At 35.5% G+C, this 11,101-nt stretch overlaps 2 protein-coding genes across 4 annotated transcripts; one reads left to right on the forward strand and one right to left on the reverse strand.

Annotated features, from left to right (window-relative positions):
• The first annotated feature begins 52 nt into the window (after positions 1 to 52).
• LOC122290160 (putative anthocyanidin reductase) lies at positions 53 to 4,793 on the forward strand. Of its 3 annotated transcripts, none has more exons than XM_043097725.1 (6): positions 53 to 327; positions 880 to 1,047; positions 1,159 to 1,376; positions 1,457 to 1,616; positions 4,266 to 4,473; positions 4,540 to 4,793. In XM_043097725.1, exons 1-6 carry the CDS (start codon positions 165 to 167, stop codon positions 4,691 to 4,693), a joined length of 1,071 nt encoding a protein of 356 aa, XP_042953659.1. In that variant the 5' UTR covers positions 53 to 164; the 3' UTR covers positions 4,694 to 4,793. The 3 variants fall into 3 exon arrangements, with proteins under 3 accessions (XP_042953659.1, XP_042953660.1, XP_042953661.1); XM_043097726.1 differs by having other exon boundaries at positions 4,548 to 4,793; XM_043097727.1 differs by having other exon boundaries at positions 172 to 314.
• A 1,418-nt stretch (positions 4,794 to 6,211) lies between these two features.
• Positions 6,212 to 8,904, reverse strand: LOC122288901. Its single transcript, XM_043095721.1, has 2 exons — positions 7,440 to 8,904; positions 6,212 to 7,063 (listed from the first exon to the last, which is right to left on the reverse strand). Exons 1-2 carry the CDS (start codon positions 8,116 to 8,118, stop codon positions 6,432 to 6,434), a joined length of 1,311 nt encoding a protein of 436 aa, XP_042951655.1. The 5' UTR covers positions 8,119 to 8,904; the 3' UTR covers positions 6,212 to 6,431.
• Positions 8,905 to 11,101: the final 2,197 nt, after the last annotated feature.

The following is an 11,101-nucleotide window of genomic DNA, read 5'->3' on the forward strand; positions in this document are numbered from 1 at the left end:
ATAGTCAAATACGTTTTATATAAATTAATATGTATATATTATGACTTCATTTCACGTTCATCCCTCATGGACTGACAGACACGACTGAAAGGTTGGCAAGGGGAGTGGTTCCTTTTTTTAATTGTTTCTGTAGCCGTGATGTGACATTCAGAGAGCTGAAGGAAATGGAGGGTTTGGAAGGGATGGCAGTGGAAGGAAAAAGAGATCAGGGGTCTCCGACGACGACGACATACTGTGTTACTGGTGCAACTGGTTATATTGGGTCTTGGCTGGTGAAGGCTCTCCTTGATTCAGGCTACCAAGTTCATGCCACCGTACGAGATCCTCGTCAGTTTTAATTTCTTACTCAAAAGTCTCTTATCAGCTGTGACTTCCTTTTTCTTTTGTTTTTTTGTTTTGGATTGCTTATGGATTCTAAGAAGAGACTAGGGAGGATTTATGTATGTTTTCGTTTTGATCAAGAAAACACTGCCAAACGGGCCCAAATATTCTTGCGTAAATGAAACCACCCAGGTCAGGTCTTCGAATTCTAGGGAAGAAAGGACGAATATCAGTTGCGTTGAAGTTGAATAAAAGTGGAAAAAAACCAAAATTAAAAATAAAAAATAAAAAAAGGTTGGGGGTTTCCTATAACCCAGCGCCAGACTCTGCTTGTGGAGTCATCGCATCCGTGGGCTATATTCCTTTTACGTGCTTGTAAAGTAGTTCAAAAGGCTGCTCAATGTGCCCATGGCGATGGTGGCAGTTAACTTGAATGTGTCATCTTTTGTCACGTCCAATATTTTTTATGATGTGAATGAAATATTATCCATATTTCATCTTCTTGGAATTATATATTGTTAATATATATAGGCTGAACTGAAACCTTAATTGTCACAGCAAAGTCGCTATCCCTAATATCCATGTGGACTGGAAGTGAGCGATTGAGATTGTTCCAGGCTGATTTGCAAGAAGAAGGGAGCTTCGATGAGGCTGTAAAGGGCTGTGACGGTGTGTTTCATGTAGCTGCTCCAATGCAATTCAGCATTCTTGCAAACGAGGACATAGGTAATCCCATGATAACTAATTAATTACCAAGCTATTGACAACTTTTCAGAAGCCATTCTGTTGGATAAAACTAGCATTTTAACAATCGGTTTCTTTCTTCCCAACTTGAAGACAGTTATGTTCAATCAAATATCATCGACCCTGCAATCAAAGGAACCTTGAACCTTCTGAAAGCCTGCTTGAAATCCAAATCTGTGAAAAGGGTTGTTTTCACATCTTCCATTAGTACTATCACCGCCAAAGACAGTATTGGAAATTGGAGATCTGTTGTTGATGAGTCTTGCCAAACTCCTATTGATCATGTCTGGAATACAAAAGCAAATGGATGGGTACGTAGTTCTTCCTCTCCTTCTTGTATTGCTGTTTATGAAGCTGTTCTCTAATCTTATGTACTGGTTTTTGGTTTCAGATTTATGTACTTACAAAGCGTCTCACAGAGGAAGCAGCATTTAAATTTGCAAAGGAAAATCATATTGATCTCGTCTCAGTAATAACAAGTACAGTTGCTGGCCCATCACTCACTTTGGATGTCCCCTCAAGCATTCGAGTTCTCTTGTCTCCAATAACAGGTGAATTTGCAATCATCTCTCTGTGTTTCATGACCATAAAGCTAGCCCTACAAATCATGCCTGCACAAGAAAGCTAATTACCGATTACATGTTGACAAATTGTGCTCCTTTGTTTAGTTCCACACCGGTGGGAAATAATGAAAAGACAAGTTTTTAAGGTTATAAATAAGAGGCTTAACCTCTTAGTTTAAGTGCGCCAGTTGAAAGCTTATTTAGTAACTTTTGACTTTAGTTAAATTTCTCTATTAACCTTTTGTAAAAGGGGAAGATGTGTAAAGTTAAAGTTTTATTAGTGGGGTAGCTTTGTGGGTGTAATGAGGAGAAAAATTGTGTGATTGTAATAATTTTTCACATAGTGAATTTTTTTCTCTAGGTCTAGTGGTTTTTCTCCTGTTTTGGAGTTTCCACGTAAATTTCTTGTGTTGTTATTATTTCTCTATTTTTCTTATTATTCCTACAAATGATAGATCCTAAGGGGGGTGAATTTGGGCGGTCCAAATTTCCAACAATTGGTATCAAAGACACTAGGTTCTTTTTGTGGAGTGGAGTTTTGGTGTGGTAGTGTAGATACGTACAGTCTAAGGAGGTTCTGTATAGGAGATTGAAAATTTTAAGTGTGTCCATTGTGACCCTCCAATCTTTCCTGGGAACTGATTTAGTGATGTACTATTCATTTCTACAGTAAAATTCATCAAAGCAATATCAGGAAGTATGCCTTCAAATCTTGTCAAATTTGAGGTGGAAAAATTTGATAGAAAAATCAATTTTGGCTTGTGGCAAGTACAAGTTAAGGATGTATTGATTCAATCAAGATTACACAAGGCATTGAATGGCAGACCAACACTTGAAGTCAGCACTGATACTAGTGTGACTGGTGAAAGGAGCAGATCTAAAATGAGCAATGAAGATCTGGAAGATCTGGATTTGAGAACAACAAGTGCGATACGTCTGTGTCTGGCCAAAAATATTCTTGCAAATGTGCATGGAATATCTACGACAAAGGAACTTTGGGAAAAACTTGAAAAGTTGTATCAGACGAAGGGCATCTCAAACCGTGTGTACATGAATGAGCAGTTTCATATATTACGGATAAGTGAAGGTACAACTATTTCAGATCATTTAAGCGTTCTCAATGGCATTGTTGCTGAGTTAGAAGTTATTGGAGTTAAAATTGATAATGAGGATCAAGCGTTGAGACTCATCTAGTCTCTTCCACCTTCTTATGAGCATATAAAACCTATCTTGATACATGAAAATGAGAAAATAATTTTTTCAGAAGTTACCAGTAAAATCTTTTCTAAAAAGATAAGACTAAATAATGGAAGAAATGTTCCACTTGAGAACTTAGTAATTGGAGCAGCTGGAAATGAGAAGATGAAAAACTCCATGAAGAAGAAAGTAGTCTGCTGGGAGTGTGGACAATCTGGGCACGTCAAGAAAAATTGTCCAAGAGTTAGATCAGGTTCGGCAAGTGGCTCCAAGTCAGTAAATGAAGATACTGGAAATGATGCTAATGTTATGTCTCTCTCCATGGAAAATTTTGATCTTTAAAAAGAGACATATACATCCTCATGGCATGCCGCTAATTCCCAAAATTGCCATGATAGAGGATATGTTAATATTAGCAGGTCCACAAGTTTGCACACAGGCATTGGTTTGGCATTGATGCAGGGTGTGTGGTGGAAATTCATGTCAATGGCTGATGAACTTTCAGGAAAGCCAAACGTGAAAGTTACACCATAATTTTCACCAAGGTTGTTTTCGACATGGGCCGAAATGAAATGTTTAGAATTGGTTTATTCTGAGTGGGTATGCTTTTATAGTGAAGCATGATAGCGGAAGTTATGAAGATCTTCATTGAAATGGAGCTTGGTTGTGGGACCAGTCAAAGTCGCAAGGTGGAGATTGTTGACAAACTGTGCTCCTTTGTTTAGTCCCACACCGGTGGGAAATAATAAAGGGGCAAGTTTTTAAGGTTATAAATAAGAGGCTTAACCTTTTAGTTTAAGTGCACCAGTTGAAAGCTTATCTATTAACTTTTGACTTTAATTAAATCCCTCTATTAACCTTTTTATAAAAGGGGAAGAGGTGTAAAGTTAAAATTTTACTAGTGGGGTAGTTTTGTGGGTGTGGTAAGGAGAAAAATTGTGTGATTGTAACAATTTTTCACATAGTAAATTTTCTTCTCTGGGTCTGGTGGTTTTTCTCATGTTTTGGAGTTTTCATGTAAATTTCTTGTGTTGTTATTATTTCTCTATTTTTCTTGTTATTCATGCAAATGGTAGATCCTAAGGGGGATAAATTTGGGCGGTCCAAATTTTCAACATTACATTAGGGGAAAAAAACGACATCACCACATTTTCATTTGGTTCTTGGTTCTCCTCTTCTATGCCTGTATTGTTTTTCTTGTTTTGCTCTGGATAGAATCCATCAGTTAAACGTACCAAGAAAACCTAATTTCATGACATGTACCTTATTGTAAGTGTTGGTATTTGCAAGTCTATTACAAAAGAACTTGTTTACTTAATTTACAGTAAAATACATGTCTACGATTGGTTTTTCGGCATGTAAACAATACGTATTCCGGTTTATCCATATAAGATCTAAGTACTAAAATTTTCGGGCATGTTCAAATGATCATCTATACAGGAGAACCTGAGACCTTTGGGATATTATCTGCTGTGAACGCAAGAATGGGGTCAATTGCTTTAGTTCACATCGAAGATATATGCAGTGCCCACATATTCCTTATGGAGCATGCTACAGCAGAAGGCCGATACATATGCTGTGCCCAAAATTGTCAAATGTCCAAGTTGGTTCAGCATCTAGCTGAGGAATACCCGTGCTCTAATATTAGGTAGTTTCTGTGTTTAAAGATAATTTTTTAAACTTTGTTATTTCCTCTGATGTCCTTCATGTGCAGGTCTGTAGACAAAGAAGACAACCAAGTCCCTCCTGAAATTTCTTCCATGAAGCTAAGAGATCTGGGTTTCAATTTCAAATATGGCGTACAAAACATAATACATGAGACAATCACTTATTGTCTGGAGTACGGTATTTTACCTCCTGCAAAGTAATGGAGGATGCTACGTCGGTAAACTGAATCTTTCAATGCAAATTGGTGTAACATTATGTTAAGATATAAAATAAATAATAAAAATTTACTTCTTTCTATCAGCTTACTTTTAAGACAAATAGTAATTTTATATAATATCAAAGCAGAGGTCATAAGTTTGAACTCTGACTCTACACTCTATTCTTTTTAATTAAATATTTCATGTGTTGGGTCATTCATTGAGGTAGAGTCTGGCACACATGTGAGAGTGAGTATTAAGATATAAAATAAATAATAAAAATTTATTTCTTTTTATTAGTTAAAACTTTTGAGATAAGTTGTAATTTTACACTTTCAAATGCGGTGGGGTATGCGACTCTTTGCAAAAATTTAGCTAAAAAGCTATTTCAAAGAGCTCGTGCTTTGAATCATTTTTAAGATAGATAAAATCCTACACACACACAGAGCAATTGTGGCACTGATGCAGTGTCTAAATCAAGGAGTCGTGTGTGTTCATCTGCTGCCAAGCTACCCCCAACGAAGACATTGAAGACTGAAAATGATAAAAGAATTACCAATTAAATTTCCTCGATTCAGAATTATATACAAAGTGTTCGGTGTTATAAGGAGGGTGGGTTAGTGTTCTACATTTATGAGGTGCATGTGCCACAGAGCTTTAAATGCCGTACAGATGTTCCAGCAATGAAATGAAATGACAAATCTATTGGCAGGCAGATGTCCATACAAAGGCCACTACAAAATGAACAACAAGAGAGATATATATATATATTGATTAGAAAAAAAAAAAAAAAAAGATATATATATATATAGAGAGAGAGAGAGAGAGAGAGAGAGAGATGGGTCGGGGTCCCTGGCCTTATCTTGGATTTTAGCTGTCCTACACAAAGAGGATCCATAAGACCGAGGAAAGCGAGCCTAACAATTGAAAGGGTAACAGAATATTCACAGAGCAAAATCAAACAGCGATGGGAACAGAAAGGGACAATAAAAAAATGCGAGGACAGTTAGCATATAACACATATCCTTTATTTTTGTCCTCGGCATTTGGAGTAACCTTTGTTTGAGGCATGAAACCCCACGACAAGGCCCACATGCCATTTTCTCACCACATATGCTAGCTGGCACTAAGCCAGAAACAGACACTCTCGTGGGTGACTGCTACCGCCCATGTAGATTTAATCGCCATTACAGCCTATTTCAGCTTCCCTTCCCCCGAGTTTGGAAGCTCATTCAATACAACCTGATTCTATAGATTTCAGAATCATTAATGATTTCAGATCATTCTCCATGAAGGCATCTTTCATTCATTTTCTCCGTTCTCTATTTTTCAGTACCTATTCAAATGATGATGTTATTCGACTTTAGTCAACAAAAATCCAATGCTAACCCACTATTCAACACGTACTGGTAGCTGCAAAACACCTTTGTGCAATATATAACTTCGAATGAGATCAAGAATATTCATAATTCTATAAAAAAAAAATCTGCATTTACAACAAGCACTGAATGAAGAGGAAGGTTGCAAACATGGCAAGAGGCTGATACAATTAACCCAGAGAACTATAGAAGTACAAATCTTTAATATATTAATTAATATATTGGTAAGTGTCTAAGAGGCTTGAAGGAAAGATCTTCCGCAGCAAAGAAAGGAAGAAACCTTCAGAAGAAATTAAATTGGAAAACCAAAACGGATTCACATAACTTGAAAATGACAATGTGATATAACTTTCAATCTTTCTTCAGGGTTTGCAGATTACCACAAAGCATGGAAGGAGGGCTCTAGGATTGAGTAAATAAAGTTCCTCAATATTGGAATAAAGACCCACTCTACCAGCCAATGAATCAAATCCTGTTTGGCCAGCCATTTCTTGTATATTCTCCAGAGGCCTGTGAACCCTTCCAGCAACTACTCTGCAGACTATTAAGGCTTTCCTAACAGCTGGGTCTTCCTCCAGAATTTCTATAGATTCAAAAGCTCTTCCACTAGTTGAAGTTGTGAAAACTCCTATTCCACCCTTAAGCTCCTTCTTGGCAGAGAATCCGTTTTTTATAATTCTGCATACACTGCATTTTTCTGTTGCACAGAGGCTGGAGGCACCATTTAGACCAAGAGAACATGACACGGTTGTGCCATAGAACCTCAAAAGTTCGTTTCCATCCGCGAGGCACCGAGGGTGTTTCTTGGGGAGTTTGCTGGCTTTGACCTTCACCATCTCCCTATATTCTTCAAATCGAGCAAGAGTTCTTTGCATATTATGAACTTTCAAAACCCTCTCAATCCGGCCAAGCTGGTTCTCAGACTTCAACCAGCTTGTCCGGCATATAATTTCAACAATTTTCCTAGATGAGTCGCCTTCCACAAGTTCTGTAACTGTGAAGCAGAAAAATATAGTGAACAGAAGAATGACTAAGCTATTCCAAAATCTTGAGAAAACTACTTTAATTGGTGAGATAATCCGAAGGCCATCAAAGCAAGGCAAACAGTTGCTGGACATAAAGCTAAAAAAGAGAGTATCTTAAATTTGTTTCCGATTCCTTTTTGTCTGCGGAGAGAAAAAGGGTTTGTGGTAAGGATATATGTGATATGAGGATAAGATCATAAGAGGATAAGAGACATGGGGCCAAAACAAACTGAGGAAGAAACTCCTCTAGCTTTTAAAAACTACAGATATAAAGGCAACGAAAAACTACAATCAAGACTAGGAATAAAATTACCCTCAAGAGAAAAATCTAAAAGGTTTTCTTACCAGCATGCTTGGAGAGATGATGAGCTTCAGCAGCTTCCCATTTGCTGAACTGCTCTCCACATTTATGGCAAATCACTGTAGAAGACCCATTAGACTCTGTCTCTAGAGAGACCCTATTGCTTGAATGAACTCCACCACCACCAAAAACAGCAGAACCCCCTAATCCATACCCTTCTCTATCTGATACAACAAATTGAGACTTCCTTGGAGGAGTTGATGGGGTCCTAACAGAAGAATTAAAATAGTGCATTGTAGGGTTGCCCCCAGGTCCAGGTGTCCCCGGCCTCAAAGTGCCTACAAACATTGAACCACCGGTACCGTTATAACCACCAAGACCACCGCTTTCACCACCGCCACCACTAACCCCTTCTTGGAAACCACCAAAACCAGTGATTTTGAGCTCACACCTGGAGTTACTCAGTATCACTTCATGGGTTATTGGGTTGAGGAATTCACTGCTCCCAATAGATCTTGGACTGCAATCTGGTGGCTTCTCCAAATGTCTCCTACTTCCATGGATAACATCTTTGAGATTTGCTATTGACCTTGAACACCCAGACCTTCCTGCTTTTCTTGTCAAGATTGTGCTCAGTTGCTTCCTCGTCTTTGGATCATGAACATCTGATGGCTCTGATTTGCAGTGTAAAGACCTTTTTAGAGAGAACCACACTGTAGGCATATTTTCCTTCTCTCTCTCTCTCTCTCTCTCTCTCTCTCTCTCTCTCTCTAAGTATTTAGGCTACAAAGATTCACAGTGCTGAAATTCTTTTCCACCCTTCATTCTCATAAGCACATTGCTTTCAATTGCTATTTTCCACCATGGAAGGCTGAACAAAAGACGAGAAGAAGAAGCCAGAAACAATGCTTTCTCTACAATAACTTTCTACTTTGAGCACAACACCCCACTTGGTTGCGATTTCATTCCCATTTTCCCGAAACTAATTCCACTTACCGAATAGCTCAAAAACAAAAGAATAGTACCTGAGAAGAAACCAAACCAAATCTTCATGCAACACCCAGAAAGAAAGTTCCGAAACTCTCAAGTACCATGCCGTTTTGCGGAATGCATTCTGGAAGCCAACAATCCATTAGGAACTTAAGAACTATTGTCAAATATGGATGTCCATGACCATGAGACCACACGAAGGTGGAAGGAAGTGGGACAAATGGGCTCAAACCAGAAACTATGCTACTTTCTCTGTGAACGTAGCAGCTTCCATTCAAGAAATGGAGAATCTTTGGCTCTTGGCGGACATGACAACCAACCAACAAAACCTTGTTCAGAGACACCAATAAATGCTCATTACCGATAAAGACAGACAGTAAAAGAGTTGAAAAAAGACAGTCCTCAGGCTGAATGGACCTGCTAAATTGAATTTTAGATGTTAAAATAAGTAGCAGGTTCAATCAGATGTTAGTCAGGTAAAGTGCCAAAGCCCCATCCAATGCATCCATGGTCGAAAATGGCAAACTAATCTTTGATTAGATCCATTGAGTGGATTCTGGGTTCATGTTTTCTCTTTTGATATTATTGAAACGAAAAACCATAATTGCAAGTTAGAGATATCAAAATTAGAGCTTTAGCATAATTCAATCTCTCTCCCCATATTTCTGAATATAAAAAAAAATAAAAAATAAAAAAACAAGGGTTTTTTTATTTTTTATTTTTTTTTATATTCTTTTTGTGTTTTTGCCTTTAAGAAAAAAGACAATAATGAACAAAATCAGGTAAAACTAGTGGAGGTGAGGCGCCATTGAAAAGAGCATCGGTGCCCAATTTACTGCACCACTGCCTTCAATTCACAGGACTTAACACTAGCTGTTACTGTTTTATGAACGTGATTCACTCCAGTCAAAACTTAACCTTTAAAAAACAAAAAAAACAGTCGAATCTCGATATATATGCAGTAATTATATTAAGGATATGTTTGGATTATTTTGGTATTTTGTGAATAGTATTAAAATAATTTGAGTGAAAATATTTTATTTAATTTTGATAAATAATAGAGAAAAAATTGAATAAAAAAATATAAAATAATATAAATATTTTAATATAATTTTGTTTTGAAGTTTATAAAAATTGTAAAGTTTTTCAACCTATCGTTTTTATATTACACATTTCTTAAGAAAAAAATAAAAATAAATGTGCGGCGTAAAAATAATGAGTATAATTTTTTTTTGAAGATTTTGATAATTTTCGTAATACAAAAAACTCTCCTAATTAATGATATTACTGATCGTAGTTTTTAAGATGAATAGTAATTTTATTACCAATATATAAAACTAAATTAGTTATAATGTACCTAAAAATGTGAAAAGCATGAATTATTAACCTTTTTACCATTTTTTGTAAATTAATAAGTGAAAAACATAGAAGGAAGACAAAAAGATCTGCTTTGTAGTCAAAGCAGCCAAAAGCGAATGGTTCCAAATCATACAGTGAAAATATTATGGGCCATTCCTCCCGCATAAGAATAAAAGTACATTTTTTAGGGCACCGTGATTGGCACTTTCTGGCCTACTTAGTTGTTTTAACTTGTTATTAGTGATACTTTATACAATGTTTGCATAAAATTAAATCTCAGACTTTAATTAATTTAGTTTAATTTAATTTTAAGTTGAGTCTAATATATAAATACTTAATTTTTAAATTATTAAATTTATTTTAACTCAAAATCTATTTACACGTAAGACTCATAATTTTTTTTAATTTAATATCTCTTTATACGTGAGACTCGTAATCTTTTTTAACTTCTTATAAATATATTTAAATTGATCTTAACATTTAAATACATTTGAACGTGGATTTCACAAAACTTATTATACTATTTTAACTTATTAATATTTATAAAAAATTTAACTCATATCAACTCGACATCCAAATGACACGTCTTAAAGACACTTATGACTTTCATTGCAAACCGTTGAATAATCCTTTCATTATGAAGCTAATTTTTATTTAACGGTCCACATCTGAGCATAATTAAATGCTTGTATCGAAAAAGTCTTATGAATTTGAATAGTTAATTAAAGAACATTATTTTGCTGAGATGTGCATTTTTACTATATGAAATAGTGCTGATTATGAGTAATATTATATATAGTTGTAAAATATATAAATATTACGTAATTATTTAAAAAAAAAAGTAGAGTCTATAATTAAAATTTAATTTTTTTCTATATAAATCTCATATTAATTTAATTTTTCTAAAAAAATTATACAATATTTACACAATTACGATTATAAATATTATCTCTAATTAAGTACTGGGTTACAACTTACAAGCTTCGTGAGAGTCATTGACAAACCCATCATCTCCACATACTAAGTAATTCACAGATTTGGTGGCCCCATTAATTAATACTTCAAGAGCTTCGCACACTAAAAAACAAAAAAAAAAAACAAAAACAAAAACAAAAATCGTGACTTATTTTACATCTTAATCCCATCTCATAGATTTTTTTAATTTCTCCAGACAAAATAAATAAATAAAAGAAGCCCTTATAATTTAGATTTATCTCATCCTTAATTTGTGAATTTAGAGGAAAACAACGATAATGAAACCCACACCCCAAAAACAAGTGCACTGCTCATTGTTAGTTTTGACCCACTAATGTAAGTGCACATGGAATACCTTCTTTTTTTTTTTTTTTTACTTTTA

Source organism: Carya illinoinensis, chromosome 12 (genome assembly GCF_018687715.1).
Source record: "Carya illinoinensis cultivar Pawnee chromosome 12, C.illinoinensisPawnee_v1, whole genome shotgun sequence".
Taxonomy (NCBI): Eukaryota; Viridiplantae; Streptophyta; class Magnoliopsida; order Fagales; family Juglandaceae; genus Carya; species Carya illinoinensis.